The sequence below is a fragment of the Caretta caretta genome, chromosome 4 (assembly GCF_965140235.1).
Source record: "Caretta caretta isolate rCarCar2 chromosome 4, rCarCar1.hap1, whole genome shotgun sequence".
NCBI lineage: Eukaryota > Metazoa > Chordata > Testudines > Cheloniidae > Caretta > Caretta caretta.
The window spans coordinates 77,595,689-77,622,765 of NC_134209.1; the positions used below are offsets into that span (position 1 = coordinate 77,595,689).

General features: G+C 39.8%; 1 protein-coding gene across 4 annotated transcripts in view; it reads left to right on the top strand.

The window, feature by feature from the left end:
• Positions 1-27,077, top strand: part of KLHL2 (kelch like family member 2) — a 107,500-nt gene that overhangs the window by 38,431 nt on the left and 41,992 nt on the right. For all 4 annotated transcript variants that reach the window (XM_048847616.2, XM_048847619.1, XM_048847618.2 and 1 more), the window contains one exon: positions 26,295-26,457. In XM_048847616.2, the coding sequence (XP_048703573.1) occupies positions 26,295-26,457 (163 nt within the window). The remainder of the gene's footprint in view (positions 1-26,294; positions 26,458-27,077) is intronic.

Consider the following 27,077-nt stretch of genomic DNA (forward strand, 5'->3'; position numbering starts at 1 on the left):
TATCAGAGCTGGAAAGGTAGACAAGGGGGTAAAATGCTCTGTTGTGTCAGAGCTTAAAATGAAATACTGGAAAACAGACTTGCCAGCAAGTAGAGCTATGGATATGTTTGCTTGGAACTAATCCCAATAAACATTGCATTGCCTGCACTTTGGACTTCTGGTTTTCTGCTTTCTGTCTGCGTGACAAGAACCAAGGGGGTGAGGGGGTGTGTGTGTGTGAAGGGAAAGCCCTCTAACAGCTACGATGGAGCAAATTCGAACAACTTCTGTACAGAAAATGGTGTATTTGAAATCTACTAGAATTCTATGAGCATATTGTTGAAATAGTGGATAAAAGAGAACCATCGGAAGGAGAATATTTCAATGAAGCTTTTGACACAATCTCATCAGTTGTCATGGTCAGAAGTAAAGTATTTTCAGAGATCAAAAATTGATTAAAACAGAAGAGATCATAGGAATAAATGGTCATTTTCACCATAGCAAAAGGCGGTGGTGCCAGGAGGTTTCAAAATAGGGCTAATTTTTAATATATTACATTTGAAAAAGGGTGTACACATGGGGTGGTAACATTTGCAAATGACAAAATTATGTAGGTTAGTCAAAAGAGAAAATAAAGGAACTTCAGAGGCACCTCCTAAAGCAAGGTGTACGGGCAACAGGATGGCAGACAAAATTCAATACTGAGAAATCCAAGATAATGTTACTGTTGGAAGCAATAATTTGAATTATTTGGAGGTATATTGTTAGGTTCTGCAATAACTGTCACCACGAAGGAATAAAGCCTGGGTGTCACTGCAGATACCTTAGTGAAAACCTCTGCTCAATGTGGTGGTTAAAAAAACAAAGTTAAAAAAAAAAAAGGGGGATAGAAAACACTTAATTTTATTAAGTCAGTCAGTGTTATGCCCTCACTTGGAATATTGTGTTCAATAGTGATAAACTGATCTCAAATAAAGTATAGCAGGTTTATAGATTGGTGATTAAAATGATTAGAGGCATGGAACGACTTCAAAATAAAGAGAGATTTAAGATGAGTATCTTTTTAAGTTAGAGAGTAGATGAGTAAGAACGGACTTGATTGATGCAAAATATCTAGTATATGTCTAGTATTGAAAAGGTGAACCGTGGGTTTCTATTTACCCTCTCACGATATGAGAATATTTCATTCAATGAAAGAGAGAGGCAACCAATTAAAAGCTTGACTTTTTTTTTAAACAATGTATGATTAACCTGTGAAACATATTGCTACAAGATATTCAGGTCAAGAGCTGCCTAGAATTCAGAACTGTGGTAAACATATGGATAATAACCTCATTTATTACATTAGGTAGAATGAAAATGCTTTTAGAAGTATTATGAGCCGTCATGCTTCAAGGCGACAATCTAGCAGATGGTTTAGGAAAAAACTTCTCCAATGGGCAGGCTTTGGAGTTGCATGCATCTTCCTTTTAAGCATGTAGTACAGGATACTGGATTAAGTAGACCATTGATCTGATCCGGTGTAGTTATTTGTATGTTGTTGTCCAGTAACATCTTGATTTAATGGCTTTACTGAGACTAATTAAGAAGCATTGAATTCCTACAGTCAGATGTCAGCCACCTAGCAATGATTTAAAAGGTGGGTGTAAGTGGAATAGTGGGTAAAAAGAAGCTCCAGATCACATGAAATGGTACTTTCCCAAAAAATGCATCAGCAAAAAGCTTTCCTCTCAGCAGAATGATGCTCCACCAGGCAATTTACCAGGTTGGAACAGCTTTGATTATCAGACGAAAGGGAAATTTTAGCCATTTTTTGAGAATGTTTTACTAAACTAAAATTATAGAATAGCTTGCAGAATCTTTTTGTAACTGTCCTGTTATTTGTATTACAGTAATGCCTAAAGGCCCCAAACAAGATTGGGACTCTACTGGGCTATGTGCTGTACCAGCACTGGTGAGAGACAGTCCCTGCCCCAAAGAATCTTCAGTCTAATTAGACCACTCAGACAGAAGGCGAGACAGAGACAAGGAGGTCAAGTGACTTGCCCACTCAGCAACTCCTGTAGTAGTCAGGAATACGAACACAAGTCTGACTCCCAGTCCAGTGCCCTCTCCACTAGACATGCGTGTGATGGGCTGGATCACAGAACCCCCCTGGGAGCTGCCACCTGATGTGCCAAGACTACTTCTGCCCCTGCTTTCCCTGCCAGCTTAGGACTCCAGCAGCCTGTCCTGCTGACCCAGACATGCCAGTCTGCTCCAACACAGACCCAGGGTCTGAACCATGTGCACCAAAGTTGCAGACTTAACTGAAAGCAAGTTAAGAAGTGTTCCTGCCTTTAACACTTAGATGCCCAACTCCCAATGGGGTCCAAACCCTGAATAAATCAGTTTTACCCTGTATAAAGTTTATACAGGGTAAACTAATAAATTGTTCGCCCTCTATAACACTGATAGAGAGATACGCACAGCAGTTCCCCCCATCCCCCCGCAAGTATTAATACATGCTCTGGGTTAATTAATAAGTAAAAAGTGATTTTATTAAAGTAGGATTTAAGTGGTTCCAAGTAGTAACAGACAGAACAAAGTCAATTATCAAGAAAAATAAAATAAAACACGCAAGTCTAAGTCTAGTACAGTAATAAAACTGAATACAGATAAAATCTCACCCTCAGAGATGTTTAAATAAGTTTCTTTCACAGACTGGACGCCTTCCTAGTCTTGGCACAATTCTTTCCCCTGGTACAGCCCTTGTTCCAGCTCAGGTGGTATCTAGGGGATTTCTCATGATGGCTGCCCCCTTTTTCTGTTCCACCCACTTATATATCTTTTGCATAAGGTGGGAATCGTTTGTCCCTCTGGGTTCCCACCCCTCCTTCTCAGTGGAAAAGCACCAGGTTAAAGGTGGATTCCAGTTCAGGACATGATCACATATCACTGTAAGGCTTCATTACTTACTTGCCAGCACACAGGTATACAGGAAGACTTACAAGTTAATCAACCATCTACAGTCAATTGTCCTGGTTAATGAGAGCCATTAAGATTCCAAACCACCATTAATGGCCCACACTTTGCATAACTACAATAGGACCTCAGAGTTATATTTCATATTTCTAGTTTCAGATACAAGAGTGATACATTTATACAAATAGGATGACCACACTCAGTAGATTATAAGCTTTGTAATGATACCTTACAAGAGACCTTTTGCATGAAAAGCATATTTTAGTTATTATATTCACACTCATCAGCATACTTTCATAAAATCATACAGAGTGCAACATCACAATGCCACTTTCCTGTTACCCAGTTGCTGTTTAACTGGATACTGTTGAAGAAGACCTCTTGTATGAGTAATTGGCTTCCTCAGCTAAGTTCACCCATTGTCAAGGTGGTCTTCAGTCTTAAGATATTACTAGAGTCATCATATTTCCAAGTTGCATCGTTGGCAGAAATGCCCCATCCGTGTGACTGTCTGAAAGATTGTCCTTTCATTTCATCTATGACCCTTGCCCTGGGCATCCATACCTTTTTATCTAATTCTTGGCAATAATTCTACTTGGAGCCATTCTTGAAGGGCCACCTTTAGAAGATTTCAAATACATAATGCATTTTCCTGTCTTCTGTGTCCATACCAGCGAGTGCATATTAAAACTGTGTTTCTCACTCTGCACTGACTGTCCAATTCCAGGTTAAATTCAAGGTGCTTTGTTAGAATGGTAAACTTACATTTACAGAAGAGAACATGTATTCTTCCCTGACCCACCTTACCACATGTATTAATCAACAATGCTTATCTGTGCCAAGGATGGAGCTCACAGGAATCAGAGGAAATCCCTTCTCCGTAGTGGTAGCTACCTTCTGAAAATGTATTATAATAATCGTACGCTACTTTAATTTTCATTTACTTATGAGAATTTTCAAAGGTAAAAATCCTTTGAAAATCCCAGCCTTGGTTGTCAGATTGTTGTAACAATACCTTGATTTTTAAACAACCCTTTACTGTCAGTGAAGTGTCATTAAAAATAATCCTTTTTCTAGAAATTTTGCAAGGAAATGTCTCCTAGAAGAATTTAGACACGATCCACTGCAGATTATATGAATGATAGCTAAAAACTTTCCTGGATGAAATGTAAAGTATTGGTCTTAGCTTTGTGTGCTGTGGTTATCAACATGTATTTTTAGCCTGCTCAGATGTCACCCACCCACTATTACAGATGTTGATCTTGACTCATTCTTTCTGCATTGAAAGACAAGCAGCATACATGCAAAGTATTTTAGCTTTAAGTACTTCTACTACCCTGCTATTTGGAATCTGTATTACTATAAAAATGGGAGATTCAGCTGATTCATCCACCTGTGGTGTGGTGGGGGAGAAATGTACATCAGCTAGAGTTGGTGCTGTACTCCACTGTCTGAATTAACGATGCCTTGGGGTTTCAGTCCAGACTTTGGGGTTTGCTGGCTATAGTGGATGCTTTTTTACTTAAAGGTTTATAACAAATACTCAATTATAATTATGAAACAAGTTTGTTAATTACAGCCAACTCTGCCTACACTATAAAAATAACCATGTTTGAAACATGCTTTATTTAAGATATGGTTGTGGACTTGCAGTGTTGTGTTGGCTTTTTGCCCAAATGGAAAAAATAGAGCTATTTTTTTCCTGTGATGAGTTGCAAATCATTTGGCCTCTCAAATTTTAAATCCTTAAAAAACAAATTTCCATCGTGCTATCAGTAGTGAAATGTGTTGATTTGTATTTGAAACTAACCCTTAAACTTTGTCTCCTTAGACTGTGAGGTCCTTGGGGCAAGGACTACTGTTCTTGACCATCTGAGAAGCACCTAACACAGTGTAGGTGCTACCATAAACAGATGATAAACATTTTAACTGCTTTTTCAGATTTTCTAGCCCTTAGAAAGGGTTATAATTAGTGATGCATAAAAATATGATGTTAGCAATAAGTGTTAATATAAACAAACCCAGTTGGGCCATTAGAAGGGTTTGAAACTAGGACCTACCTCACTGAAAGCCTGAGCTTCTAAATGACTAAACCCATTAGACGGAAGCCTCAACTGATTCAGAGACCTCTAATGTGGACTAGCTTCTAGAGACGGACAGAGATACATACTGTTAGTGTGGCTTACGCTAGCACCCTTTCGGGCTGAACTATATTTTTTAGCCCTTAGGGGAAGGTGAATTTCCCACAGCACTGAAATTTTTTAGCATTTTAGGTCCTGTATTTGTAGGATTGATTTAATTGAACCATTACGATCTCTGGTTGGAGAAACCCTGGTAGCTCCATTCAGACTGTGAATTTAGTCTTAAAATCAGCCTGTTGTTCCTAAGGAATTGCAGGGGCTTTTTACAATGTTTTGTAATCTTTCAAGTATTGCAGTACAGTATGAGCAAGAACTCTAAACTCTTGCTTTGGGTGACCTACAATGGACTGTTAATGTTACACAAACGTATTTTAGGAAATAACTAAAAGGCAAGTATCTACACTCACTGCTTTCCTTAATACCACGATGGCTTCTAGTTTCCAGGTTAGTGAGATAACATTTATGTCCAAGTCCTCGCCATGTTAATATTTATTATAGCATTTCGTATGGTTGTAATTATCTTTTATTTTGGTATTTTGCTGAATGCTTATGTACATCTGAAACAATAATATGTTGTAAATACTGTGGCTGCTGTATAGCAAAACTGTTGGGAAATAAGGGGTTGTACATCACTGGAGTGTGAATTAGAGGGGTGTGAAATGTAGAGCAATAGAGCATGTGCTCTAACTGCCCCATGTAGATCCTGCTGATGCGTACTGAAAGGTATTGCACGTTACCGACAGACAAGCCCTAGAACTGTATTTTGTTCAGTTATCTGAGACTTTCACGGATTTCAAGGCTGTTGTCCATTTTGAATTTCGTAAGGCTCATTACGCTTAAGGATACATTTGTAGTGTTAAGGACTACTGTCCAATTGCCATTAAATCAGTGAGAGCAGTATGACTTAGAATACCATGCAACCCTATAAAACATGTCCTTTAGCGCTCTCATTCTAATCTTTGTGCTCCTTGCACAGCTTTAAATCCAATGCTGCATTTTCATACATGTATTTTTAAAACCACACCCGTGCATCCGGCACATGGGTGGTACCCTGAAAATGTTCAATAAAGATGCCAGGATAAACTATCAGACATAAATGCTGAAAGAGATGAACTGCAAAGTTTGTAACACTTGTATTATTCCCATAGATGCAGCTCTTAAATACTTCAAGTGCTTTGTAATTTTTTCATAAATATATTTGGCAGCAGTGAAATATAACTGCAATTTCAAAATGTGAATGTGTATTTACCACCCATTTCACTAAAAGTTAAGTTTCACTACAGGTTTCTCCAGGTGTGGATTAAAAACTCAGGTTAAATTGGAGCTGGTTTAAGTGTATTTGCTAACCCTGGCCTAACCTTAACTTCTTTTCATAATCTGGACAAACCCTTCCTGGTCTTAATGCAGCTCTTTTTTTCTCTTCATATGTCAGAAATATGAACCTATATTTCAGGTTTAGCTTAAAAAAAAAAAAAGCAGTTCTCTGAGCTTGTGACTATTTAACCATTGGAAGTACAGAGTTTGAATTCTTTAAGAATTAGATTTTGTAGGCTTTTTTGTCCACTGTTCTCTGTAGTGGGTCTCATTTTAACAGTACATGAATGCGGTGGTACTTCGAACTCAGAAGGTTTTTCTTTGAAATTCAAGATCAGACCAAACAGTTATTTTTACATAGGAAGAGAATTTCTTGACAACAAACTTCTGTTTTGTTACTCACTATGCTATTAACCCCATCATTTCTAACTCTTTGCTACCAGCTGTGAAACACATACGGCTCTTGGAGTTTGAGGTTAAACACCTATCTAGAGCTTGAGAATATTTAGCCAGCCTAATGAGGTCACAAGATCAAAATTCCTCCTAAATAGCTTTTCAGGTGAAGACTGGAGTCAGGGGGAAAATCCTGTATTGATTCATTGTTCAGATGTGGTGCAATCAACTATTCATACAAACACTAATCAGTTAATCTGAATTCTGTCTGGAGACCTGCCTTTCTTAAGCGTGAATGATATCTCACTAGTCACAGTATTGTCATGAGTATCTCTTCATCTGAGACTACTAGGCATGTGACCCTATATGTAGGGCACTCATGTTTTGGACTGTGGAGCATTGGGACTCATATAAGATAACTCGTCTTATTTAATTTTTCACCAGTATTGCTGATTCAGACTTGTCTCCTGCACATGGTGATAAAAGGAAGGATGTCATGTTTGTATTTTTTAGGCACCTATCATGCTATTCATTTGTGAGCATTTTTAAAGTAAATAAGAAGCCCAGCTTTGACTATTATTTTAAGGTCTCTGTTTTGTAAGGCACTTTTAAACGTATCTTAAGCAAAAGAACTGGGCAGGTAAAATGTGCCAAGAAATGGGAGGAATTTAAGTTTTGAAAACAATAGAATCTTGTTCCCAATCCCTGTTGCCATTTCCCTTTGTCATCTTCCATGTGAGAGGCTGTCCAAATGGCCCCAAAAAATCATTACTGATTTTAAGTTTCTATGTCTGCTTCCCAAGTATATTTGAGAATGTTTGTTTTCCTGTGATACGAAAGTTAAAATCCATTTTTATTGGCTTCATTGATTCTAAGCCTAAGAATGGTCACGGTGAACTGACCACCTGAATACCACGGGCCATAGAACTTCCCTGAAATAATTTCTGTTTGAACTAGAGCTTGGGAATATTAAATACAGTAATTTTAGAATGAGAGTATGCGTGGGGTGGGACCAGAATCCACAGAAAAAAAAAATCTTAAAGCAAGTAAAGGGTAATTAAGAACAATGGAAATTAGAGTACTTAGATGTAGATTAGTATATGGCTGCTCTCTGGGGAAGGGACTGTCTCCTTGTTCTGAGTTTGTACAGCATCTGGCACAGTCTGGGTTCTGGTAATTAATGAGACTTCTAGGTGCTATCTTCTTTTTCATCTTGTACTCATCTCAAAGCATCTCTACAGACACCGGGAGAAATACTGCATCACTGTTCTTTCCTGTTCACGGCTTGTTCCTCCATTAAACCCAGCCTGGTTGTGTCCAGGCATACAATGGCCTGCCACATAGGTGGTGGTCAGCTTCTTGATCTGACTGACTTTGGTTGTATTTGCATTGTTTTCTTTGGCATCCTATCATCTGTTTGTCTTCTGCAGTGTCCCCACCATCATAATCTTTTTACTGCAGCCAATCGCATACCTGGATTTTTCATTTGTTTTAAAATCATTCCACTTTCTACCTGCCACCTTCCAGAGAACTCTTCCCTCTGCTGCCTCCAGCATTCTGATATCTGTATTTAAAGCAATTGCTTTCAGACCACAGAATAATATTGTTAGTACACTGGTCTGATAAATTTTCACTTTATTACCAAACACAATGTTTTTCGGTCTATAATTTCATCAACTTCTGTGCAATGCTTGTAAAAGCAGGTCGCCTTTTAACTTCATTCTTGAGGGAAAGATCGGCACTGATCAAGATACACATAAGATTGTATTTGTTCTATGGTTTCACTGCCTCATTTCAACATTTTATCTATTATCCCTTTTCCAAGATGCAACTGCTGTTGTCTTGGCATTTATTTTAACTCCAAGTTGACTACACAATTTTCCAAGGTAGTGAAGAGTATCATTAATTCAAATAGGTCTCCAGTTGTATGATATCATTGGATAAGCTAAAGAGCTTAACTGTAGATCATCCAGTATCATGCCCTCCCACTCATCTACCATTCTTATCTTTAATATATGAACATGATGAAAAGTAACAGTAATTTCATGCCCCCTTGTCCTACACCAAACTTTGACTTGAACCAGTCGCTTAATTTTCCACCAATTCTTACAGCACTACAGGGGTCTTGGTACATAACTTTCATAATTGCAGCTATGCCTTCTGGAACTCCATATGATTTTATTGCTTTCCGTAATACTTCCCTCCAAACCAAATCAAATGCTAGGCGCTAGAGTAAGACAATACAGTGGTGACTGAGTGCTCTAGCTGAATTCTCAGATGCCAGTATTGTATACAGGAGGGTGGAGAGCACAATGTAAGACAGAACTCAAACCATACAGTGCTCTTTTTAAAGTTAAAGTTTTCTTTATATCTGAAAACTAATTTGTAGCCAATGCAATCTATGGAGCATAGTTACATTTTTTTGGCCCCGTATGATATGGCAGTTCAGGAGAAAGTCTTGTAGTGCACAGAAATTTCCCAAATCTTTCAGTCTGCAAAAACAGATCCATTTTTAAAGTCTTCTCTCGCCCCCTACCCATACATGAATGGTGTTCGGGCTGTGGCAGAGCAACATCTCTGGTGGTAGTCCTTCGGGACTCAAATGGAGAGTCAATACTGAAGTATTATATGTGGGGCTGGTTGCAGCACTAGCATGAAGACACTTTCCATTGTAAGACACTGTTTTCAGTTGCTTATAATTTTGCCAAACTTCAACTGTTTCAGCTTAATTTTTCCATGGCAAGTAAATGACTCAGGCTGCATTTTTCTGGAAAGTTTGAGCCAAAACTGTTCAGCCACTTCTAAGAATAAGGCTAGGAAAAAACAATGTTTTTAAAAAAAGTCACCAGAATTACTTTTAAAGCTCTATCTCGCCCAAGTTTTGTAGTCAGGACTTAAAACTTGGCAGGGAGGCAGTGACCTTCTGTCAGGGCTAAGCCTCTTGCTGTCCCTGTGAAGATCCGTCCAAGCTTGGCAAAGTTATAAGCCTTAGGAAAAAAAAATCAATTTTCACATGCTCAGTAGAGACTTGCTAGATTGTAACAGCTAAAATCTCCAAATGTTGTGTCCTTGCTGAGCATGCTCAAGTCTGTCTCAGCTCTTAGTGCTGGCCAGACTGTACATGCACCATCCCTGTAGAGCATCTGAGCATATTTCATCCCCTCACACCTCTTGCATGTAACAGGATTTCACATGTGCCATTCCTGCAAAGTGACTAAGCATGCTCCCTTCAGCCAAGGGCTACGGGGCAAAGCCAGACTCTCCCTGTAACGGCAACTCTGAGCCAGGGTGGGGCCAGCACTGAAACTGAGAGCAGGGAGCCTCTCTTCTGTGCTTTCGATAACCTCCTGTGACGGTGCCCCTCATAAGCCTTTATGGAAATATGCTTATGAATATATATGACATAACTGGAATATGTTCTGTGCTACATATGCCATGTAACATATCTATGTAAAGGTTATGATCTACTGAATCTATTAATCCTATTTGTATGCATGTATCATTTTTGTATTTGAAGTTATGAATATTGGCTGTGTACTGGCTTGATTTCTAAATAATCTTAGTCGAGCATTTGGTCAGTTCCTGGAGAAAGGAATTCGCAAAGTTAAGTGCCCAGTCAAGAAGCACTTAAGGAACAGGTTTCAGAGGAACAGCCGTGTTAGTCTGTATTCGCAAAAAGAAAAGGAGTTCTTGTGGCACCTTAGAGACTAACCAATTTATTTGAGCATGAGCTTTCGTGAGCCACAGCTCACTTCATCAGATGTGTACCGTGGAAACTGCAGCAGACTTTATATACACACAGAGAATATGAAACAATACCTCCTCCCACCGCACTGACCTGCTGGTAATAGCTTATCTAAAGTGATCAACAGGTGGGCCATTTCCAGCACAAATCCAGGTTTTCTCACCCTCCACCCCCCCACACAAATTCACTCTCCTGCTGGTGCTAGCCCATCCAAAGTGACAACTCTTTACATAATCAAGTCGGGCTATTTCCTGCATAGATCCAGGTTTTCTCACTTCCCCCCCACCCCCATACACACACAAACTCACTCTCCTGCTGGTAATAGCTCATCTAAACTGACCACTCTCCAAGTTTAAATCCAAGTTAAACCAGAATATCTGGGGGGAGGGGGGGGGGTAGGAAAAAACAAGAGGAAACAGGCTACCTTGCATAATGACTTAGCCACTCCCAGTCTCTATTTAAGCCTAAATTAATAGTATCCAATTTGCAAATGAATTCCAATTCAGCAGTTTCTCGCTGGAGTCTGGATTTGAAGTTTTTTTGTTTTAAGATAGCGACCTTCATGTCTGTGATTGCGTGACCAGAGAGATTGAAGTGTTCTCCGACTGGTTTATGAATGTTAGAATTCTTGACATCTGATTTGTGTCCATTTATTCTTTTACGTAGAGACTGTCCAGTTTGACCAATGTACATGGCAGAGGGGCATTGCTGGCACATGATGGCATATATCACATTGGTGGATGTGCAGTTGAAGGAGCCTCTGATAGTGTGGCTGATGTTATTAGGCCCTGTGATGGTGTCCCCTGAATAGATATGTGGGCACAATTGGCAACGGGCTTTGTTGCAAGGATAAGTTCCTGGGTTAGTGGTTCTGTTGTGTGGTATGTGGTTGTTGGTGAAAACCTGGATCTATGCAGGAAATAGCCCGACTTGATTATGTAAAGAGTTGTCACTTTGGATGGGCTAGCACCAGCAGGAGAGTGAATTTGTGTGGGGGGGTGGAGGGTGAGAAAACCTGGATTTGTGCTGGAAATGGCCCACCTGTTGATCACTTTAGATAAGCTATTACCAGCAGGACAGTGGGGTGGGAGGAGGTATTGTTTCATATTCTCTGTGTGTATATAAAGTCTGCTGCAGTTTCCACGGTACACATCTGATGAAGTGAGCTGTGGCTCACGAAAGCTCATGCTCAAATAAATTGGTTAGTCTCTAAGGTGCCACAAGTACTCCTTTTCTTTTTACTTAAGGAACAATGCATCTTGGAATGCTCCAATCCACATAAGAAGTATTTCTGGAGACATTCAAGATACCATGTGGGCAATGGCTTCTGCCTGTAAAAACTGTGAGTCATGCGTGGACATGTGACTTGCCCAGGTGACTCCAGAACTCCATCTTGGAGCTGGACTTTGCATAGGAGAGAAGAGGGGGTCTCCACCCACAATAGAAAGTCTATTTAAGCCTGTGGGAGACCCCTCCATTTGGTCTTCCACTGGCTAAAGAGAGCGTCTCTCCACCCCCAAGAAAGAAACTGGAACAAAGGACAACTACAGGGGGTGTGAGTGATTGCTGGACCAGGACTAGAAGGAGATTAGTCTGTAAAAGGAAGCTTACTGGAACTGGTGAGGTTTTATCTGTAATCAGTTTGATTAGACATAGACTTGCGGGTTTTATTTTATTTTGCTTGGTAATTCACTTTGTTCTGTCTGTTACTACTTGGAACCACTTAAATCCTACTTTCTGTATTTTATAAAATCACTTCTTACTTATTAATTAGCCCAGAGTATGTATTAATACTTGGGGGGACAAATAGCTATGTACATCTCTCTATCAGTGTTATAGAGGGCGAACAATTTGAGTTTACCGTGTATAAGCTTTATACAGGGTAAAACAGATTTATTCAGGGTTTGGGTCCCACTGGGAGTTGGGCATCTGAGTGGCAAGGACAGGAACACTTTTGTAAGCTGCTTTCAGTTAAGCCTACAGCTGTTAGGGGATGTGGTTCAGACCTGGGTCTGGGTTTGCAGCAGGCTAGTGGGTCTGGCTCAAACCAGGCAGGGCACTGAAGTCCTAAGATGACTGGGCAGGAAATCAGGGGCAGAAGTAGTCTGGGCACATCAGGTGGCAGCTCCCAGGGGGTTTCTGTGATCCAGCCTATCACACCTCCCTACTGGTATCCATGGTAGTGTGGGAGGAAGTCCTCCGATTCAAATGCAGAGAGAACAAGTTATACCTAGCGCACTGGAGGAGTATATTGGCACAAGGAGACGGGGATTGTCTGGGAGCCAGAGAGTGGAGAGGATAGCGATAGGGAGCCATTGGTTTGGGTGGCGGGTGGGAAACTGAAATCATAGGAAGAGCTGGGTGTGAAGACGGAGGTAGGTAGGCAAGGAGATTGGGACTGGGTGCCTGTGGGATGGGGAGGCAGAAGTGAGGGTGAGAGGACGCAGGTCTGATAAGGAGCCATAGTGTGTGTGGAGAGAACAGAGACTGGCTGGTCAAAGACTGGGACTAAGACAGAGGAGCCAAGAGCACTGAGGAGATTGGATGAGAATCTCAGGGAGGGAAACTGGGACTGGAGCGAGTGAGGTTGGGGCAAATGGGCAGGGAGGAGAGTTGGTGGAGGCTTGGCATGGTGGAGAGACAGATTGGGGAGTTGGGAAGGGGATTTGGAAGTGGGGGAGACTGGGATTCTGGAGGGTGGGAAACTAGGATTAATTGGACAAGAAGGCTGGGAGTGGAGAGTGGGACTGACTAGTTGAGGAGAATGGGCCTCGGATGAGGAGTCGGTGGTGGGGAAGAGATAGGGCTGGGGTATGAACAGGTTGGAGGGAATGGGGGAGAAGGTGTCAAGCTTGGAGAATGGCAGAAAGAGGAGTCAATGCCCATTTGAGTACACTCCCCTCCAGAGCCTGGAATGGAACCCAAGATCTGAGTCTCACCATTGTTCTGCTGTCAGCAAATATCTGTGAAACCCACTGGGAAAGTGTCCTTTCCCCCTCTAAGTGCTGGTCCAAATAGCACTAACTTACTACTGCTAACCATTAGTCCATTAGCTTAAGTGGCAGAGGACTGTGTCATGGTTTTAAAGATTCTAATCCTGCTGACGATTTAGGTAGGTGTCAATGTGATGCCACATGATGGAATTTTCTATTTACTAAGTTAGCTTTTTAAAAACCTAGGAAATTGCACACACAAAATACATTAAAAGAACAGTATTAAGGTAGCAAAGTTAAGCACTCTAAAGGAAATGCTAAAATTAAGGTAGTCCAATCTGGATTCAGCCCCCTGGTGCATATGTATTATGATACATCTTTAAAGACATGATCACATACTATTTTTTTCTTCAGAACTCCTGCCTCATGCAATGTTTTGTTTTGTCCTCATTGTTCAATGTGTGGCCCCAGGTCTTAATTACTGTATGCTGTTGAAACCCTGCTTTGAAGATAGAATTATTCATTTCCTCATGGGCATTTTTATAATGTTCATCACTATAGTGTCCGAGTACTTCACAAACACTAATGAAATTATTTTCACAACACCTCTGGGATTAGAAGGCACTATTATTCCCTAGATGGGGAACTGAGTCATGGAGACGTTAAGGTCAAAAGTATCAACTAATTTTAGGTGCCCAATTTGAGATGCCTAGAAACTGATTTTTCAGAATACTTAGTATTATATAGCATTTCAGACATTTAAAGCACAGCTCCCATTGACTTCAGTTGCAACTGTGAGTGCACAGCACTTCAGCATGTCAGATTTCAGGGTATCAAGTTTGGTACCCAGAAAATGAGGAACATGTAATTAGTGACCACCTATGAAAAGTAGGGTTTAAGAGATTTGCCCAGTATCACTCAGCAACTCCATGGCACGGGCTCCAATTCTCCAAGGCAGCATTCAACTGCCTTAACCACAAGACCGTTATTTCTCTCCTGCCTCTCTCATCCATCTCCTGCCTTGTTCACGACACATCATCTGGCTTCTGCAAAAATGGAACAAGGGGCCTTACAGACCAACAGCCTCATTCATTGCATAACCCTGATTCATCCCCAGAGCGGGTACATCCAGTGCACTGAACGAGGCAGGTGAAAATAGTATGTGGAAAAATGTAAAATGTAAAATGAAAAATGAAAAATTATTTCTCTCCTGCCTCTCTCATCCATCTCCTGCCTTGTTCACGACACATCATCTAGCTTCTGCAAAAATGGAACAAGGGGCCTTACAGATCAACAGCCTCATTCATTGCATAACCCTGATTCATCCCCAGAGCGGGTACATCCAGTGCACTGAACGAGGCAGGTGAAAATAGTATGTGGAAAAATGTAAAATGAAAAATGTTTCCTCACCAACAACTACACACCACACAACAAAAACAACAACCCAGGGACCAAACCCTGCTACAAACCCTGGTGCCAACTGTGTCCACATATCTATTCAAGGGACACCATCATTGGCACTATTCCCTTTAAGCTGTGCGCCTGTGGACACGTGCACAGATCCTAAACCCCCGCGCACACAGCAAAACACCGGCACACAAAAATTTGCACAGAAGAAATTTTTTGTGCACATGGCCTGTCAAAAATTAGAGGGAACATTGATCATAGGACCTAACCATATCAGCCACACTATCCAGGGTTCGTTCACCTGCACATTTACCAATGTGAGATATGCCATCATGTGCCAGCAATGCCGCTCTGCCATGTACATTGGCCAAACCGGACAGTCTCTACACAAAAGAATAAATGGACACAGATCTGACATCAGGAATCATAACATTCAAAAACCAGTAGGAGAACACTTCAATCTCTCTGGTCACTCAATAACAGACCTCAAAGTGGCAATTCTTCAACAAAAAAACTTCAGAAACAGACTCCAACATGAAGCTGCAGAACTGGAATTAATTTGCAAACTAGATACCATCAGATTAGGCCTGAATAAAGACTGGAAGTGGTTGGGTCATTACAAAACCTAAACTTAATTTCCCCAATACTAATTTCTCCCTACTGTTACTCGCACCTTCTTGTCAACTGTCAGTAATGGGCCACTCTCTTACCACTTCAAAAGTTATTTCTCCTCCCTTGGTATCCTGCTGTTGACTGATTTATCTCGTCAGACTGACCTAACACTTCGTAAAGCAATCCACATCCTTTCATGTATTTATACCTGCTCCTGTATCTTTTACTTCATACATCTGATGAAGTGAGTTCTAGCCCACGAAAGCTTATGCCCAAATAAAGTTGTTAGTCTCTAAAGTGCCCCAAGGACTCCTCTTTTTTTCCCTAACTTTTGGGTGTCTGACTTTGCAATCTTAATACTGTTCTTTTAATGTAGTTTTGTGTGTGTATAAATTCTTTAAACAGAGAATAAAACAGGATATATTACAGGGCCAGTGAAGGGTGCCATGGGGTCCCTAGTGGTAATGTAACACAGAATTTAGATTCTTAACTTGATCCCTGTCCTGGTGGATAGAAACACTCTGCCCCTAACTGGAAATGGAAAGCAGTGTCCTATTTGCAAATACTTCTAGCTGTCTGAAGGACTCTGGAAGGAGTGTAACGGCAAAATGAGGCATTTAGAAGGGAGAATTAAAAGGAGGGAACCAAGTAGTTTTCTTCAGTGCACTATGGCTAAATGTTTTTTCATTCAAATGTCCCAGGACACCTTAGAGCAATTTCAGGTTTCAGCACCACAAGATAAAAAGATGCATATGCATTTTCTACTTAACCATCTGCAGTGGTGTTCAGTGTTCAGATACTGGGATGACAGGGGTTATTAAAAATACCTCTGAAGTAGATGTTTCCTTATTATAATCTTCTCAAAATTTTCAAGCAAATTTCAGAGAAGTTCGCCTATTAAAAGATATATGTCATCTGTAGAGAAAGTTAGAGTGTCCTCTACTGCTTATCCCTTGGAATGACATCCTGAGCAGTAAACTGCAACGGAGTGAGATGGTAGCAGTTTGGGCAAGAACCAACTACTCTGAATGGCATCCTGACTGCAGTTTATCATAGTTAGGGCTATAAAACTTTTTACTCCTCAATTGTATCCTTTATTCATGGATTTACCAGAGCAGTAGCTTAATTTTTCCTCTTCTGATGAATCTATGTCTATATCTTTCAGAGTGGCAGCCATGTTAGTCTGTATCCGCAAAAAGAAAAGGAGTACTTGTGGCACCTTAGAGACTAACCAATTTATTTGAGCATAAGCTTTCGTGAGCTACAGTCTATATCTTGAACATTTTAAACATTTAGGACTTTGTTGCTTTAGGGCCAGTAATTCTACAGAATTGCAAATAGCTACATATAATCATTGTTCATGTTGCCTAGTAACTAGAGCTGAGCATGTAATTCTAATTAGATAAATTTGATGGAATATAGCCTCTTCTTTCCCCCTACCGGTGGAATATACACGAGCACATTGAGACTTCCATGCATTTATTTCCTATAGAACTAAAATGTCTTTGAATCTTTTACTGTGCAAACTCATTACAGATATGCAAAATCTGGTAGGTATTGCTTAATTGTGATTGGTCTTCTAACTTTCATAGCATTTCTGTTCTCTGTTTTAATGAATGGGCAAACATTTAAATATTAATATTTATGCAAATTAAAAATTCTGTTTTAGTATAAAACTCTTAATATTCACTGTCTTTTAACAGTCATTCAAATATTAGTGGAAAGAAAACAAAGGGAGAGCAAACATGATCAAAAGCAAGTTATTTAAAAATCCCGAGAAGTATTCACAGAATTATTTGCTCAGCTGTACTGATAAACTTGCACAGAACTTCCTATGAATATTGCAAAATTAAACACATGTGAAGTGCTTGCAGTATCAGGGCATAACTCACACAAAATTAAATATCTGTATAAAGGCTTGCAGGAGCAGGGCCTTAATCCTAAATACCAGAGAATTCCAGTGTCATATTTTATCCTAAAATTCATCATCACACCATCCCTTGCCACTAAATGATAGAGAACGATAATATGGTTTTGCTATTAATAGAAACTCTTACAAACCTTATTCTAATTACTATAATTTTCATGTACATATATTGTATGCTCACTTTAATGAGCTCTTAATTTAGTGATTAGTGAACCTTTCTACGGAAGCTGAGGGGTGTGACTTTAAATGAGGTTATTTTTATACCTGACTGACTACATCTTCTTGTCTTTTTACTTAGATTCAATAGTTGTTTTTTGGTGGGGGGTTTTAGGCATTATCTGAGATTTATAGTTTTGATTTAAAGATATGGTGATTTCTCAGATATTTTTGAAAAATGTTTAGCAAAAATGTAAGTAAGTCCCTCCCTCCTCACCCCCCCTTGAATTGTTAATTCTGCTTGAAGACAGACTTCTCTGTTCAAGATCTGGCCTTTGGTTTATTTCACGCTCATAGTGATACTCCTCAGATTAAACACTTGGTTGCTGAGGTGATTACTTTGATTACAGTGGATTATTAAAACTTCAGGTGAGAAATAAATCTTTTGTGGAACAATAACATGGTCTTTGACAGACCAAGGAAGAGAAGAAATAATAAGTTCAAGCAGGACTAAACAACAAATCTTCAGTTGTCTGAGGCATCAGTAACTCTGAAGGAATGAAAGAGAATGATGTTCCAAAATTGCCTTTAAATGGCCATGGTAACGGAAGTCTTTATTTTTTTAAGATTATTTTGTGTCTTCAAATAAAAGAAACAAAAAAACCTCCCAATAATAGACAGTACACTAGTAATAGCTCTGTAAAATTCAGGTTGGGGAATGTTTGTGATTGTCTTAGTATTTGTCTCAAGAAACAGGCATTTTAATCTTTGTAATAATGTTTAAAAAATTTAAAATGGAAACTCCACAACATGAAGAAGAAGGAAGCCAAACTAAACAGTGACATCTACTTCCTGAGCAAATGCAAGATACAAAACATCATCCCCAGAGAACTCACCACCTATAACACTCTGAACACTATGTAGAGCTCCATGTATGCTGAACAGCTCTTCAGAAGGATGTCTGAACAACTGAAGAACCATCTCCTGCACTTCACATGCTCCAGAAGGGACCACCTTTAATAAGAAATCGCCTGCAGCTCCCACACACTGGGGAAAAAAATATCAGGAAACCTACTTGGAGATTGTGCAGGAAATCCAAAACTATCAACAAATCCTGATGACAGCCATCCAGCACAAAACCAAAAAGTGGAACCAGCTACAACACCACCACAAACAAATGAACACTGCCTCTGGGAGAAACCAGAACCCACTGCATTGATACTACACAACACCTCAACAACTTATCAAGACTACTCCTGACTGGAACTGCATTACCTGTGCTGTCCAAGTGACTGAACTTCTGCCCTACTACAGAACCTGATACCATACTAACATGTGGAGAGCTAGGATAATTATTTTGCCAACTCTGCCTCAAAGAATTATTTCACAAATACACCACCACGCGCAACCACCATGTCTCCACCAAAAGACATAAGAATAAAGAATCATCTGACCGGATACCCCTCAGCGGATGAAACCACACATTTGATCATTTAAATACTGGAACAGGGAAAAAACCAACTGTGAAATCCTTAATAAACATTACATTCACCACAATATCTCCGTCACTGAGAGGGAAGCTAAGCAGTCTCTGAAATCCAACCTCCACACAAAGGAGGTGCCATTGTAGTCCTCATTTGTGATGACTGTACCAACAAAGCCAACTGCAACTCTGACACCACCTACTATAAAGAACTCAATAAAACACCCCCACTGCACAGTCCACAGAGGGGTTTAAGGATATCATCTAATCCTTCCCCAAACAACCCCAAGAAAAACTCTACAACTTCATCCCTCACAAACCCACCACAGGGGCCTTTTACATACTTCCCAAGATACACAAACAAGGGAACCAAGGCAGAACCATCATCTTTGTCCACAGCACTCTTTCTGAAGGAGTATCACGACTCATAGAAACCATCTTCAAATCACACGCACAGCCAGTTTCCTCCAGAAACTCCAACTTTAACAACCTCCTTTAGAACAATACCGTTGCCACCATGGACATCATCTCTCTATACATCAACATCCCTCATTATGAGGCATTGCTGCTTGCCTCAGATATCTACAAGACAATGGACAACACTCAGAAATCCACCCCAAACACATCACCAAATGCATCCATTTCATCCGCTGCCATAGTAAAGAACTAAATTATCAGACACATAGATGAACAAGATTTGTTGGGGAAGAATCAATGCATCTGTTGTAAAAGGAAATCATGCCTCCTAGTCTATTAGAATTTTGTGATGGGGTCAACAAACATGTGGACAAGGGTGATCCAGTAGATATAGTATGCTTGGACTTTCAGAAAGCCTTTGACAAGGTTCCTAACTAAAGACTCTTAAGCAAAGTAAGCATTCATGGGATAAGAAGTATGGTCCGTCATGGATCAGTAACTGGTTGAAACACAGGAAACAAAGAGTAGGAATATATGGTCAGTTTTCAGAATGAAGAGGGGTAAATAGAGTTGTCCCCAAAGGATCTGCACTGGGACCAGTGCTGTTCAAAATATTCATAAATGATCTTGAAAAAGGAGTAAAAAACGAGGTGGCAAACGTTTGCAGATGATACAAAATTACTCCAGATAATTAAATCCAAAGTAGACTGTGAAGAGTTACAAAGGGATCTCACAAAACTAGGTGACTGGGCCACAAAGTGGCAGATGAAATTCAGTGTTGATAATGTAAAGTAATGCATATTGGAAAACTGTACACCCAAAATGATGGCGTCTAAATTAGCTGTTCCCACTCAAAAAAGAGATCTTGGGGTCATTGTGGATCGTTCTCTGAAAACTTCTGCTCAATGTGTAGCAGCAATCAAAAAAGCTGACAATGTTAGGAACCATTAGGACAGACAAGACAGTAAATATCATTATGCTACTATATAAATTAATGATACACCCACACCTTGAATACTGTGTGCAATTCTGGTCACCCCATCTCAAAAAGATATATTAGAATTGGAAAAGTTGCAGAGAAGGGCAAGAAAAATGATTAAAGGTGTGGAACAGCTTCTATACAAGGAGAGATTAAAAAAATTGGGACTTTTCAGCTTGGAAAAGAGATGACTAAGTGTGTGACGGGGAATCGGATAAAGGTCTATAAAATCATGAATGGTGTGGAGAAAGTGAATAAAGAAGTGTTATTTACCCCTTCACATGACCTAAGAACCAGGAGTCATTCAATTAAGTTAATAGGCAGCAGGTTTTAAACAAAAGGAAGTACTTCACATAACACACAGCCAACCTGTGGAACTCATTGCCAGGAGACATTGTGAAGTCCAAAACTATAACTGGATTAAAAAAAGAATTAGGTAAATCATGGAGAATAGCCAAAAGGGCTATTAGCCAAGATGATCAGGGATGCAACCCCATGCTCTGTGTGTCTCTAAGCCTCTGACTGCCAGATACTGAGACTGGGTGACAGGATGGATTACTTAATAATTGCCCTGTTCTGTTCATTACCTCTGAAGCATCTGGCATTGGCCACTGTTGGAAGACAGGATTCTGGACCAGATGGACCATTGGTCTGACCCAGTATGGCTGGTCTTAAACAACTTTACATTGAACAACAAACATTTTGTCCAAACCACGGGAAGAGCCATATGCCAGTCTCTTCATGGGCCACCTCAAGGAAGAATTCCTGGAAACAACGCACTGCAAAACCAATGATATACCTGGTATACATAAGTGATATTTTTATCCTCTGGACAGGTGACTTAAACTCTTTCATAGGTTTCCACCATAACTTCAGCCACCACCCTGAACCCCATGATCAGGTTCAGCAATGGAACTCTACAGACGTTTACATACAAGAGACCCATGGATCACCACACTTACCTCCGCAGATCAAGTAACCACACCTAGCACACCAAGAAATCTGTTATTTGTTACCACAGAATATGTTCCAATGAGAAAGTCCTGGATACACACTTAAAACTGCCTTCTCTAAACAAGGACACTCCACCAGGGAAGCAGATCACATCATGGAATGGGCCACCCAAATGCTCCAAGAGAACTTTTTTCTCCACGGGGGGGGAAAAAAAAAGCTCCACACTAAAACCCATACGGCATATCAAAGAATGGCAGGGACCACATCCTGAAAGAAATAGCTCAATCCCTCTCTTCCGTCCTTCAAACACCCCTCCCCCTGCTCATCATCAGAAGCAAGCTCCCACAGTCAAGGACACACCAACTCAAGTGGGAGCAGACCTTGCCATAACAGATGTAAAATCTGTAGACAAATCTCCACTGCTAAGATGAATAAGACCCGTTCCCCAACAACTAACCTTTTAAGATACACGGGTGCTACCCATGCTTGTCACAACATGTGGTTTACCTCATCCAATGCACTAAATGCCCCGGTGACAACTGTTTGGATGAAACCAGACAATCCCTATGCTCTCGAATGATCTCACACAGAGAAATGATGAGATAAAAACACCCTATCACCCATGGGCACTTTTCACAAAACAGTCACTCCATATGTAACCTCTCAGCCTTTATTCTCAAAAGAAACTTGCATAACACCTTCAAAAGAGGAGGCTGGGAACTTAAATTCGTTACACTGCTGGACACTAAAATGCATCGGCTTAACAGACACACTGATTTTATGGCTCATTAGAACAATTTATAGTACACCTTGCTGCCCTCTAAACCTCCTTTGTCCTTCAGACAGGTTAATTGCCCACTTCACTTTAAGTGATCTCCTAGAACATGTGTGAACTCTTTATGCTCACTTGCAAACTCTGGCTACCTTCTCCAGACTTGAGGAAGAGCTCTGAGAAGCTCAACAGCTTGTCCCTGTCGCTAACCGAAGTGGTCCAATAAAAGATGTTATCTCACTCCCCTTGTCTCAGTGATTAAAACATTTTTTCTCCTGAGAGAGGAAGAGGGCAGGCTCAAGCACATCATTTTTTTTTATTTTTATCATAACACCGTAATTGGACCAAAATTGCAGTGGTCATTAATACAGCTGGTAGGAAATCTTCCGTCCCAATATATTTTGATGGAAAATGGAGTTTCTACAAAATTAAAATGTTGTGTGGGAAAATTTCAATTTGCCAATACAAACCAAAATAAAATACTTCATTTCAGGACCCGAACTAGAATATTTAGGTTTGTTGTTGTTATTTTAAAAGTTTCATTTCAAGTCAATTGAACATTTAACTCTGTTTCCCTATTGTGGTGCATTGTCTCATGGTATTGTAGTTTAGCTCCTGATGCCCCCACTCCTCTTTATGGGCTGGGCTTTCTGGCTGGCCTATATTGAGCTTGAAGCAACACAATCTGTGACCAGAAGGGAGAGCATATTGCATCTTGCCAGTTGTAGGCAGACCCTCAGAGAAGAACAGGAGCATCAGGAATCCAAACAACAACTCCTTTGACACAATATTGATGTTGAACTGACTCAAAATGAAACGTTTTGGGTCAAATCAACAAACCAAACTGAAACACTTTAATTCAGGAATGTCAATGTTTTGTTTCAATAAAAACAAGCAAAACATTGACAAAACAAAACATTTTGCCATTTCTGAAATATCTTGGAACGTCTAATTTCACAAACATTTTCAAGTTTTCATTTAGATTAGAGATGAAAACAGATGTTGAAATTTGGAATTTCCTATGGGATGGAAATTCCATTTTTTTCTGAGTTCACCTGCTACATCTTCAGTTCCTGTAGGTGAGAACTGAACTTTGGGCAAAGGTAAACATGTCTCAGTTCCTTTTCCAACATATTTTAAAATAGTTTGAACAGAACATAAGAACATAAGAATGGCCATTCTCGATCAGACCAAAGGTCCATCTAGCCTAGTATCGTGTCTTCTGACAGTGGCCAATGCCAGGTGCTCCAGAAGGAATAAACAGAACAGGTTTATAAAGTGATCCATCTCCTGTTGCCCAGTCCCAGCTTCTGGCAGACAGACATCGCTGCCCATCCTGGCTAATAGCCATTGATGGATCTATCCTCTATGAATTTAGCTAGTTCTTTTATGAACCCTGTTATAGTCTTGGCCTTCATAACATCCTCTGGCAAAGAGTTCCTCAGGTTGACTCTGCGTTGTGTGAAGAAATACTTCCTTTTGTTTGTTTTAAACCTGCTGCCTATTGATTTCATTTGGTGACCCCTAGTTCTTGTATTGTGAGGAGTAAATAATACTTCCTTATTTAATTTCTCCACTCCTGTCATGATTTTATAGACCTCAATCATATCCCTCCTTAGTCTCTTTTCCAAGCTGAAAATCTGAATCTTATTAATCTCTCCTCATATGGAAGCTGTTCCATACCTCTAATAATTTTTTCCCCCTTTTCTGAACCTTTTCCAATTCTAAAATATCTTTTTTTTGAGATGGGTCGACCACATGTACACATAGTATTCAAGATGCGGACATACCATGTATTTATATAGCAGCAATATGATATTTTCTGTTGTCTTATCTATCACTTTCGTAATGATTCCCAACGTTCTGTTCTGCCTTTTTGAGTGCCGCTGCACATTGAGTGGATGTTTTCAGAGAACTATCCACAATGACTCCAAGATCTTTCTCTTGAGTGGTAACAGCTAATTTAGACCTCACCATTTTATCTGTATAGTTGGGATTATGTTTTCCAATGTGCATTGCATCAACATTGAGTTTCATGTGGCATTTTGTTGCCCAGTCACCCACTTTTGTGAGATCCCTTTGTAGCTCTTCGCAGTCTGCTTTGGACTTGAATGTCTTGCGTAGTTTTTTATCATCTGCAAATTTGCCACCTCGCTGTCTACCCCCTTTTCCGAGATTGGTCCAATAAAAGTCACCCACCTTATCTCTCTAATATCCTGGGACCAACACAGCTACAACAACACTGCATGCATTCTCCAGAATCTGTTAAGATAATGAGGAAACAAGATGAGCAGTGTGACTAGCACCTTCTTTACCTACAGGCTGAACAAGAATTCCACAAACTTATTCTCCCTCCACATGACTTACAATTGCAAGTCCACTCTAGATTTTAAAATCTTTCCAATTGTTGTTGCTGCTGTGGTTGCCTATAGACATGGTTTAATAATCATTTTACACTTACTTATTTTAATGAGATTTCTATTTTAGAATATACATAAAAATAAAAATAGAAATGCTTCCTGAAGAAATGGTAGATGGCAGAAGAAAACTTCACTCAAAGGCACAATTCTAGAACAGAATAGTCTCATGTTCAGTTTTAAGATTGAAGAACAATGTGTGTGTAATGGCATTAAGTTATTTCTTCTCTGCTGTGCCTCTGAAAAGCAAAACATTTCTCCTGTTGTCTTCAAGTAGTTCATTTTTTTTATTGCTAAATATTTTTTTTAAAAGGATAGTGTTTTCAAGGCCCAAACTTAGAATTACCTGGCCCTGTGTGGTTTCACTCAACAAACTTACACAAGCTCTGCTGAAAGATTGTCACTGAGTTTGATCTAGAAAGTTGTAATATGGTATATGTAAACTAACAATGTGCTTTTATTTATTCCTGGAGTCTTCAGTTATGATCTGGTGTGATGCAACTTGTAATTGGAACAGTTTAGAGGGTAACAGCCTATGTTGGCAAAAAGAAAGACACATAAATAAGGCACTAGATAGTGATTCATAATTTACAATGCTAGCTATTGCAATTCAGCAGTGAATGATGGGTATGAAATTCTTTAGATTAACATAGAAACAATAACAGTGGTCATCTGATAACTGGGACTTGGGAGAGTGAGAAATCTAAAGTACTAAGATGTTTCAAGATGCTCAAAACCTCAGTATACAGAATTTGTGGGGTAATTTGTACTACTGCGATAGCTGAGTAACAAATGAAGTAAAACACGCATCATAAAAGAAATTCCTAAATTAAATAGAAGACAGTTTTGTGATCTAAAACTTAAACTCAGATCAGCGGAAAAGCCACCCAGGATCAGCTACTTGTTGTTGGGGAGCAACTGATCAAGAATATGAGGAGAGAAATAGGGAGATTTGGGACTAATGGCCATGTCTTATATGACTTGAGTATAGTAAAGAGGTTTTTTTCACATCATACATGTGCAGTGGTGTTAGATTTTTAGGAAAACAAAGATGGAGAAATTCTTGAGTGATATTCAGTGAGAGAATTAATATTCACCACTGTAGAAGGAAACTTGGCAATCCTAAAATACCATACATAAGGCACATTTGACTTTAATTCCTCTGAAGGAGAACAATAACAATTACTTGGGAGTGGGGAGAACTTTCTGATGAAGAAAGACTAGAGTTTAATATCTGTAATGTGGCTATACGATGACTAAGAAGAGGCATAAGTCTACAAATATTTCAATGGGTATAATACCCTGTGGGAAAAGTAGTGTCTGGGTTGGTGAAAAGGGTTAGGAGTATAACTAGGAGTAATAAGATGAGTAAGAGGGGAAAAAAGCCCATAAACTGAATGTTATGAAGAGTTTACTGACACCGTGATTAGTATGTGGAATGATTTCCAAAGGGAAGTGGCAAAAGCTCCACTGCTTGTGACCCTTAAAACTAAACTTCACACTAATAAATGTATGTTTGCAGGGAGGTGAATCGGAATGACCTAGTAGGTTTTTCTAGCTCTAACTCTCATAGTCCTGATACTTTTCCATTCTCCATTGTTGTGTCAAATTTTTGTATTTTTCTGCTTTGTCTAACAGATGTTGTGATAGTACTGCAGCATAAAATTAGATGGAATTTTAACTAGTTTTTGCTTCTTACAGGTACTTCTCCCAGCAGCTGGTCTGTTACAGTTGCAGGATGTGAAGAGGACTTGCTGTGAGTTTTTGGAATCCCAGCTTCATCCGATCAACTGCTTAGGGATTCGTGCTTTTGCTGACATGCATGCATGCACAGATCTATTGAACAAGGCCAACAAGTATGCAGGCAAGTCTAACATGGTACAGACAATAACCTGCTCTATTATTGTGGGGGAGGGGGGGAACTTGGGTGTTTTTTTTGTTTTTTTTTTTAAGAAGATGCTTTTTCTAGTACGCCCTAACAAAAGGGAATTTATCCAAGATGCTGGAGATAGGTACTTTTTCTGAAAAAGCGTAGTGGGATCTATAACATCTATCACAGGAAGAAAAAGTCTTCTGGCCAAAACATTGGTTATATGGGCACAGGGGAAGTGCATCTTCATTTTCTGTAATTGTCAGGGCCAGAACCATGAAACTTGTGACCGAGCAAGCAATTCGCTTAGCTTGTAACCCTTGTAGTTCAAAGTTATCTTGTGCACTGGATTGACAAATTAGAGGGGACATTTTGGGGCTAATCCAAGTCCTTAGTTAACTGAGTCAGTTTTGGGGCACTATGAAGAAGAAGATCATCTTTCATTTTTTAAAAAAGTAAGCTTTTAGCTCTCTTCCTTGTGGAGACAATCTTGACAGCATAATCAGTGTAAGCCAATGTAAACCAATTGCTAAAGCTAAAAGGAAAAAGCATGTGGGCACTATTTCTGCAGGACGAGGCTTGGAGGGACCTAAAGGGTCCCCTTACCCAAACAT